The sequence below is a fragment of the Teleopsis dalmanni genome, unplaced genomic scaffold, assembly GCF_002237135.1.
Source record: "Teleopsis dalmanni isolate 2A unplaced genomic scaffold, ASM223713v2 unscaffolded_contig_0922, whole genome shotgun sequence".
Lineage (NCBI taxonomy): Eukaryota > Metazoa > Arthropoda > Insecta > Diptera > Diopsidae > Teleopsis > Teleopsis dalmanni.
The window spans coordinates 1-10,903 of NW_024032304.1; the positions used below are offsets into that span (position 1 = coordinate 1).

Here is a 10,903-nt window from a genome sequence, read left to right on the forward strand (position 1 = left end):
TTAAATCCCGTTTCACTCGTACATGTAAACGTGCAAAAACTTTTTTATAACATTTGCTTTATATATATATATATATATATATATGTACTTGAACATTTATGTGGTATAAACTTGTTCCGAGCATTATGCTTCCTTATCTAGTTACTTTGACATTTCTTCTTCTCGAGCACATATTCAGTGAGCTGTAAATACAGCTTGCTTCCTGCTAAAATATAAATGCTTGTTGCAATACTTACCAATCAATCGTGCAACAGTTTATCAGTGATGGATACATTCTTAAACGTTCCTTGAAGGATTCACCAATTGGTGAAAAGGCCAATGCCACATGCAATTGCTCACGTATCCTTTCAATGAAGTATGCGTACACTTCACTCGGTGCAGTATCAATAACTTTACCCTGTGCAAAATAAAATGTATGAAGTAGAAAAGTTATTTTTACAAAAATATTGCCAGCAAAAGTAAAATAAAATAATATAAAATAAAATAAAATAATGTTAGGTACGGTAAGGTAAATCAGCATTTAAACTTGCTGTCAATCAAGCAATTTGTGCAATGTACTTGCATTAAATTTACTAGTACGAGGTATGAGTTTGTGGTAGTACTTGAGATAAATATCTAGTACGAGTAAATTGTTGAATTGGGTAAATTGTATAAAAATATAAAAAATACAAGAGCAGCATCATATGAAATGCTGGTAACTAAAATTAAATAAAAATATTATTATAACTCTTTTATAATAAAAGATTGAGTTTACTTATCAAATTGGCCAAAATTTAATATAATTGGTTGTAGCTTCTACTTACCTGTTGTTTGGATATAGTTTGCATATTTTCCATTATTGATGCTTTATCTTCAAGTTGATATAGATTAGGTAGATCACCTGTATTTAATATACCATTGATATCTTCAATAAAACCTTCATCAATTGCCTAAAGAAAGCAGAGGTAATCAGAAAATATAAATTACTCTTGAATATGTTTAGAGAAATATATGACTAAAGTAAAAATAGATATTTTGCAAATTCTGAGAAAATCTTAATTTAATAGTACTAAATTGCAGATTTTAACGTTAGTATATTTATATCTTTACAACAATGTTTGCTGTAATATCTAGGTTTTACACACAATATATTTCATTTAAATGCTTCTTTAAAATATGTGTATGCAGTTATTTTAAAATATATGAGATTTAAAATTCATAAAAAACGTAGAAGTAATTTATACAGAAATCTCAACTTAAGAATGAATTGAATTATTTTTATGATTCTGAATCTTTTCTTATGTTATTAAAAAAATAAAATAATATATAAGTTTAAAGAAGTTTTATTTATTTAAATTGTATTTATATAAATTTACTTACACTAAGGTTTAGAGAAATTTTATTTATATAAATATTCGATATGGTTTTGCATTGCTTAAAAGCATTACCAATAAATATAAAAAATAAAATTATTTATAACACATTGGGTATAATGTATTCAGAGTAAAAAGAGATAACTCAGTCCATAACTTTTATTTAAATACCTAACAGAGTAGTTGAGTTCAAAAAAATAGCAAGACTGATTGTGCTAAGAATATAGGAATATGGCTTAAAATTATTGAAAACCACTTAAGAAACGGTGAAATCAGTAATATTTAATTATTTAATTATATATTAATTATTTATTATTTTTATTGAATTATTTTTTATTGAGTTTTTTTTTATGTTTATTTATTTATTTATTTATTTATCTACATTTTGTGGATAAGTACTTGGTTTAGCCATCAATACAGAAAATAGTAGAGTTAAGTATAATTTTACATATATAATATATTTCACGGTGCTAAAATCTAGTGATTAGCCATCACTGTGCTTGGGTATTGTTATTTAACGATATACTGGCCTTGAAACCATGATTTTAAGGCCCATTATACAGCATCGTCCGCTGTCAGCGGGCGATGTTGTCGCTTGCCATTACATGGTCTTTCGCTTGCCATGGTATCAATTTGCTTTCATTAAATGATTTATTTAACTGTAGTGTCTTAAGCTTATGGAGGAGAGTGACAAAAAAGATAATAATTTGGTTTATTCATTTCGACATTTTACATTATAAAGGTATTATCTTCGAGGTTTAGAGATCTATACATGTTTTTAAAAAGTTTCAAATAACAAATTCTCGCACTTGTACAAAAGTGTATGACGGATGGTATTATCTTGTTTTTTATACAATTTTTAGCTTTAATGAAGAATTTTTTTTTCTGTTTTCATTAATTAACAAACCTCTTATGTATGGATTTGTATTAGTTTAATAACACTAGTTTACAAATAATTAAAAGTTTTGTTTTCCAAAGACGGGACTCATATTTTCTATAGGGAAATTTTCCGTAGAACTCGAAAATCATAACGATTTTTTTTTCCTATGTACCGTTTTCGAGATATCTGCAAAAAACCGTTATTTTGACTTTTCTCAAAACATCACCCTGCATATTCCCTCATAGCTTTTTTTCTGAAGTTATCTCGGTAGTGTGTTATATATCAAATTAAAGGTGAAACTTGTACCAATATTTTGAGTTACATAATGTTAATGTAACTTACTTAGTTTCGTTGCTATAGCTAGAAATGTACAGATGAAAAATGTTTTTTTTACGCTTTTTTCAACTTTTTCGATTTTCAAGGTGATGGGACTCCCACAAATATATTAAAAAAAATTTTTTTTTTTAATTAATGTTAAAGACTGTTTTAGTACAAACATTTTGAGTGGCTTAACATAAAAATCGAATAAAAATTTCAGAAGTTATTCGCCATTTGCCAAATTTGCCCAAAATAGTAGTTTTTATTAACAAGTCAGAAAATTCATTTTTTCGAATTTATTTTGTAAAATTTAGAGTGCAAATCAAAACTGTATTATGCAAAATTGCACAAATTTTATTTAAAAAATTAAAATTAATATTATTAAATATTATTAAATATTAAATATTGCATTTTATATAAAAGTTTGACGTCGAACGTAGAACTGCATTATTGAAAGTGAATTTATATAATATAGTGAGGTATATCTGTACTTTGAGCAAACTTCTTATAGTGTGTAGGATTTGTTTCTCTTATAATTGTCCAACAATAATCTCCCAACATGCTTGCGTCTCAATACCCTTGATATCTTTTTTCCATTGCAGAGATATCCTGATGAAACCTTTCACCTTGTTCATCACTTTCTGCACCGAGATTTGAAGGAAAAAAATCCACATGAGAGTGCAAGAAATGCATTTTTAGAGACATAGTTGCGCCAAGAACTTTGTAATTTTCAATTAAATTTCTCTATAATGTGAATCTCTTTCGTTACCCAAGAAGCCGATAACTGTTTGCTTAAACGAAGTCCATGCTTTCAACTCTTTTTTATTCAACACATTATTAAATTTTTCGTCCTTCATCAGTTTTCTGATTTGTGGTCCAACAAAGATACCTTCTTTAATTTTGGCAAAAGAAATGCAGGGGAAGAGATTTGTAAGATATTCGAAAGCAGGGCTTTCGTTTTTTTGCAGAGTCTTAACAAAATTTATCATTAGGCCAAGTTTTATATGCAAAGGTGGCAAAATTATCTGACATGGGTCCACAAGAGCTTTATTCGCGATATTTTGTTTTCCTATTGTGACATCTTCTCTTTTTGGCCAAGATGAACGTATAAAATGATCCTTTGTTGCTCTACTGTCCCATAAACACAGAAAACAACATATTTGGTGGAGTTGGTGGAGCAGTCGCATTGCTTCGTGGAACTGGCTTAATTGCTGATGCTACTTCTGGATACTCTAGAAATCTTATTTTCTTTCGCGACATCACACCTTCAAGATTTATGACGCAGAAATAGCACTGAGAATGGTTTACAACCTCTTTCCATATTATTGGTACACAAAAGTATAAATATTGTTTTTTTCCAATGGACCATCTTTTAAGTGTAATCCTGCAGGTTGGGCATACTCCATCAGGAGTCCACGATTTATCTTGATTAGCCAAAGCAAATCCAAAGTACTTAATGTATGCTACTTCTACATCATTAGTTATATTTCTAAAATCTTTTTTTTTTATAAAATGACCACAAATGAAACAAAAGTGTTTAGGATTGTTTTTACACACGAAATTTCTCTTTGCCATTACAATACAGTATCTCACATATAAAAGTACTCAGAGAATATAAAACTACCAAATTAGAATCATATGGTGTCATATGGTACTATATCATATGTAAAACTACCAGTTTAACAAGCTGCTACAAATTACATGAAACATAGGCAATCAGCAGTTCTACGTTCGACGTCAAACTTTTATATAAAATGCAATATTTAATATTTAATAATATTTAATAATATTAATTTTAATTTTTTAAATAAAATTTGTGCAATTTTGCATAATATAGTTTTGATTTGCACTCTAAATTTTACAAAATAAATTCGAAAAAATGAATTTTCTGACTTGTTAATAAAAACTACTATTTTGGGCAAATTAGGCAAATGGCGAATAACTTCTGAAATTTTTATTCGATTTTTATGTTAAGCCACTCAAAATGATTGTACTAAAACAGTCTTTAACATTAATTAAAAAGAAATTTTTTTTAAATATATTTGTGGGAGTCCCATCACTTTGAAAATCGAAAAAGTTGAAAAAAGCGTAAAAAAAACATTTTTCATCTGTACATTTCTAGGTATAGCAGCGAAACTAAGTAAGTTACATTAACATTATGTAACTCAAAATATTGGTACAAGTTTCACCTTTAATTTGATATATAATAATCTACCGAGATAACTTCAGAAAAAAAGCTATGAGGGAATATGCAGGGTGATGTTTTGAGAAAAGTCAAAATAACGGTTTTTTGCAGATATCTCGAAAACGGTACATAGGAAAAAAAAATCGTTATGATTTTCGAGTTCTACGGAAAATTTCCCTATAGGAAATATAAGTCTCGTCTTTGGAAATTTTTGGCTGTAAACTAGTGTAATTAGAAACGTTTAAGTTTTAGTACATATAAAACTATAAAAGATTGAAAATAAAAGTCAACAGCAATTAATGCAGTATTTATCATTTGAAGTGCAGACTTCTAAACTTTAACCAGTTAACACTCAGGTAGTTAGCTCCTATCTTTTTTTCTCTCTTGATGTAATGTTTATATTTTAATAAATTATTTAAAATAAATAAGTCAATGTATACTACTGAAAACAAAAGAAGTAATTTATAAATTATCATTTCCATAAGTTGCTTTAATTTTTTGCAAAGCATAGCCCATGGAGATATTATTTAATATTTAGATAAAATAATTAATTAATTTATATTTATATTTCATTTAAATTATTATAAATAAATTAAATATTGATAAAAATTTTGAACTACACAACATGTCATTATTATCGTCTTGACATCTTCGCCAAAATTCTTATTAAACTATTGTATATAACCGTATCAATGGATCAATGTAACAAATATGCACATATTGGATGATAGTATCATTGTATAAGACTGCATCAAAGGATGCATTACCAATATTAAAAATAACATAAATCTAATTGCATGTCACAGGTATCAATTTATTATGTCCAAAGTTAGGATTTATGTGCTACAACATCCGTCAGTTCAATAATTTAATTATTATTTTATATATCGCAGTAATGTATTCAATTCATACGTATATCAATAATATTGAGAAGTTTTCATATATTGGAATTTGAATTAATTATTAAGAAGTTCTGATAATGAGAGCCTTTAGAACTAAGAATTGCATCTGTGTATGATGTATAACTGCAATAAATGGAAATGGTTTCCTTAACCAGCTCATATAGTAGGTGTTGCCTGTGTACTAATACAATAAACATTAAATGGAACATTTGCAAAATTTAGTGAGTAAAATTAATTAAAATCAAATTAAAACTGAAATGATGTATGAAATGATGTATATGTGCGCAAATACAAGCCTTAGATGGCTTACTTGTATAATGCTAATATGCATATCGGTCACTTGTGCATGAATATCGTAGAATACTAATCCATAATAAGTACATTTGTCCCCTTCCAGATATCAAACAAACGACACAGTAACATATCTTTGTACTTGAATTCACATCTAGTCTGTAATACACAGGTGTTATGTGCAACAGTGTAATATTATTTGGGCAGGATGTATAATCAAAGAAATACTATAAGTTAGTTCACTGATAAAATTAATTATTATTATTGACTGCTGAAGGCAAAGCTTAAGTTAACTGTAGACTTGGGCTACACTCCGGAAAGGACAAATTCATTATAATTTTTAATATTTGCATAAAATTTATTTGTTAATTGCTAAATTGCTTTTAAATGGAAGCACAATCATCGCTCCTCTTTGTACGTATATCTGTAGCCTGGTCATATTCTTATGCATATGCATGATGCATTATATGTAACTCGATTGAAATATCTTGTTAACATCTTGTCTACATGTTTATTTACAATAAGTTCTCAAAGTTATAATATTTCCTTTGCTTAATTTATTTGCATATGAAATGCAGTGTAAAATTAATTTATATTGTTCCATAAATTAAATTGGAGCCTTAAAATTCGTTATTGTCAATAAATTTAATAATATTTAGTATTGTAAGGGTACGCTCTTTAAATGTACGCTAAAATATACGTATGTGAATAGATTATTAAGTTTATTAGGTTGTATATACGTGCATATCTGATATTTGCAATCATAGTGTTGTATAGTAACTGTAGTAAATGCCAATGAAAGAAACTTAATTATGACTTCCTTAAATAAACAATGAAAATTTGTTCGTGAAGGGAACTTACACATGTAGGACTTGATTCTCTTGTTATTTTGTGGTAGTCCAAAGTAGGTGTTTAATTAAATTTACTTGTGTGTTATGTTAATAGTATTACTAATATTCATTCATATCATATTCCTTATAGCAAATTTGCCCAAATTAGGTCAGAAAAGTCAAGAATTTTCTAACAAAAATCGACAGCATCAACCCATTTGGGAAAATTCATTGATAACTTCATTTATTATCATACGAATTGACAGATTCATAATAAACATTAATAATATTGAATGCTTATAATTTAATTTCAGACTAATGAGTTAATAAAATAAGTGAATTAATTAATATGGCACGAAATCAATGTGCTAATAGAACTTAAGCAGTTTATTTATTGAGTGATTTTTGGCGAAGAAAAAGAAGCCCAAAATAGAATTTTTAAGAATGATTATAAAACATAATTCGTCGGTGCTTATTTTTAGTACATATTATTTTATATAAAATGGCACTTAATTCCTTGATAACTAATCTATCAGCTTCCATTATAATTCTATTAATATTTATGTCGAGATAACATTCAAGGAGGATGTATAAATTATATATATAAGCATCCCAAATAAATTTTCAGTAAAAAAGTTTTACATAACACAGTGGTGCTATAAGTTTCACTTTTGCTAAATCTTTGTATATTCAAACGCGATCCATTGGCTACTGGTGTACCTTAAAAAATAAACTGTTTGGGGGTGTTTATGGGTTAGGAACATTGTTAGACCATACATTATTAAAAATGAAGACAATCGGAAGTGCCGCCTGTACCAGTGACTTGACCAATGATTAATTTTTATTGTATTAGTGAATGTGCTCTGGACCATTTTTGGTTTAAACGAGACTGTGCTATGTGTTATAAGTTGGTTGATAAATCGTTATTAAAACATGTCCTCGATAACTATATTGTTTTCAAAAATTATAAAATCTGGCAAGAATTGATAAGTATGGGGCTGTACTGGTTAACAATCATCGTGTGTTCTTATCTTAATTGTAGTAATTTGTGACATGAGTATGATGGAATGCATGGGTGTGTGTGAAGTGGTCAGACACTGAGGACACCTTCCCATTACTGTTTGGAATATTATTAGTAGTAAAATGAGTGAGTTTCACTTTTGGCAGCCGACTGCAGGTGTAAAATTGATGTCACGGGAAAGTATATAGTAATATATAGCATCAATTAATACTGATGGAATTCGTGGAGTTCCAATTGGTTGTTTAACGGCGCAGTATTTTAATACATATATTAGGGACCCAGTGGTGTTAAGCTTTCACTTTTAATCACTCTGAATTTCTGTCTTCAGCAATGTACTGTTGTCTACTTAATACTATTTATTTATAATTGTAAGGAAATGTGAAACTGCGACCATCGGGTCTATTGTGCTCCCTTCATATCTACTTAGCATGGATCGGGTGATTTACTGCCAGAAAAAAATTTTTTGCGGAAGTATTAATGGTAATGAATGCAAAATTAGGACGAAATAATTTTATAAAAAAGAAATCAATTTGCCAATATCAGTGCCATACGGAAAAGTACCATGTAAAATGATTTATTTTTTAATATATCGGGAATATCTTTTTGGATGATTTTTGCTCTTAACACTGTTGTGCTACTTGTTTAACTTTGAAGATTTATTATACGACAGATTTGAATTTCCAATAATGTAGTTGTTACTTGGCGTTTAATATCGTGAGATTTAATACTGTTTATCTTTGTTTGGGAAAGTATAGAAGCGAGTGGCCAACGTGGGCAAGTCAACATAAATTCCTATTTTAGAAGAAAATATTGAGCGCGTTATTCATAAAATGAAGTATTAAATATTCCGAAGATTTACGCACAACTGGGTCTCCAACATGAAGTGTTTAAGATGTTTTTGTAATGACTAATTGGCGAAATCGGTTTTCTTTATATGCCATAAAATTATATTTCAAAATATATATCTCGTTTATTGAGTTTGTGTATCTTTGCATCGTATTCTAAATTTCTTAAAAAATACCCTATATACATGATATATACAGATTGTAATAAACCCTATATACAGATTATAATCCATGCAGCTGTTTTTTCACAAAAAAATTTATATATATATTTAAGTAAATTATTGAAATATTTACCTGTGCATCCGAAAATAGAAAAACGGTATGATTTCGATTGAAACTAGAAGTCATTAAAATTTTCTTTAAGTCATCTCTCCAGTCTTGTTGCGTATAAGTTTTCGTGACTTGTACAGTCATTAATTTGCACTCAGCAATGCTTGAAGCAAGTCTACAGGAACTGCGCCTACCAGAACCACCCATACCAACCATCAAAATATTACCACGCGGCATTTGCAAAACACGAGACACTCTAGGACATTTAAGACATTATATTAAAAATTTTGTTATTTTTTTTAGTTTTATAATACCTTGATATGTGTTCAATAGCAAAACGGAATAGTACTAAATCCATTGGTGTGCTTGAAAAGTCATTATACTCATGCAAATAGTACGTCATTAGCTTCTCCAATTTATTGTAGTTTTCAACTTCATCATATATGCGAGGATTTGCATCTGGTTCGATGTAATTACCATAGAATAAATTTCTTAAATCGTTATCCGTCAATTTTGCTGACATATCCTCCATACGTTCAGCAAAAGCGGATTCCAAATTGAAACGCAAATAATTCTTACAGGCACCTAATACTATATCCAAAAGGCGGTCACGATCTCGTTGCTCAATCAAACTGGAAAAAGAGGAAATGGAAATAATTTCGTATGCAAATATGAGATATGCTAGCATTTGTGACCAAATTGTTATGATACCAAATTATTTTGTGTGCGCTTACCGATGCATAAACAGGATGTGTTTAGTGGTACTTTTACAGGAAATTTATGTTATTGTACATTTTTATTGGTTGGTTGGAATATATTGTGCATGTACTGCAAACTGCAAACTGCAAACGGCAAACTGCAATATGTGGTGCAATGCAAAGTAATAAAATTTTTGTGAAATGATGTGTAAAATAATTGAATACACACATATTTAAATTGATCCTTTGAAATTTTCGTTGAAAATCAATAATTTGAATAAATGTAAGTGAGCATTCAGTTTACAGTGAAAGGCGTTTATCTGAAACATTTCAGTTCTTTGAGTAATACTTTCATGATAACTTGCCATTCAAACTGAGTTCTTCAAACCATTCAAACCATTTCTTTAAAGTTTGAATCAAAAAGTAAGTTTATATTACAAAATAACTAGAACCATGTCTGCAACAGATACTCAAAATATTCAACATGCATTGTTGCATAGTTGAATGAATTTTTCAAAGAAGAATTTTAAGTTATAGAATTAGTCAATTATTCAGTAAATTTCAATAAAAATGCATATATGTTGATCTAACTAGTACCACATATCTATATTTTAAATGTTATAGTAACAAAATTTTTTTACGGTAATGCCAATAATTGTCATATGTTTTCACTTTTGCATGAAAAATGACTTTTTAAAGAAAGATACAGTTTCACACCCAACAAACTTGTAGTAATATTTAATGAAAAATTTTTGCAAAGATTTCAATGTAAAAATTAAAAAATCAAAAACTATAATAAACAGTCCACCTTATCTGACAAACAAACATTCAAAATTATTGAAAATCATTAAATCAAAGATTCTTAAATCATCCTAATCCTCTTACGTATATATTGGATATAAACTCCTACTCTTACAGATGTGAAGAGAAACAATGTGCCTCAAAGAAAGTCACACAAACACGGCTTAATAAGTATTTATATACATGTCTTATATATAAATCAGTTTCTATTATTGTATAATATTATTGCATTATAATTGAAATTAGTTTTAGATAAATACAATTTGTAATAAAATAAAATTGGGATATTTCAATCTTTTACGCTAAACAGGCCCTAACCGAACAGAAGACATTCCGCCTTCGAATGAAGGTTAGAATGTCGGCCGTTCAGGTCCTCCTAATGTCAGAAGAGGAGGGTAGTTCTCGACCTAGTGACCTCCTTCTGGCCCATATCAAGTCTAGGCAGTCACATAGAATGTGACTATAAGTCTCTTCTGCTTCTAAGGAAAGTCGACAATCTATCTCTTCGGA

General features: G+C 28.8%; 1 protein-coding gene across 1 annotated transcript; it reads right to left on the reverse strand.

Moving 5' to 3' along the window:
- Positions 1-236: 236 nt before the first annotated feature.
- LOC119663806 (dynein heavy chain 3, axonemal-like) lies at positions 237-9,526 on the reverse strand (the record flags this gene model as incomplete). Its single annotated transcript, XM_038073407.1, has 4 exons — positions 237-397; positions 804-929; positions 8,919-9,150; positions 9,209-9,526. Coding segments are annotated over 4 exons (837 nt in total), but the record flags the coding sequence as incomplete, so codon positions are not given.
- Between the last annotated feature and the right edge of the window lie 1,377 nt (positions 9,527-10,903).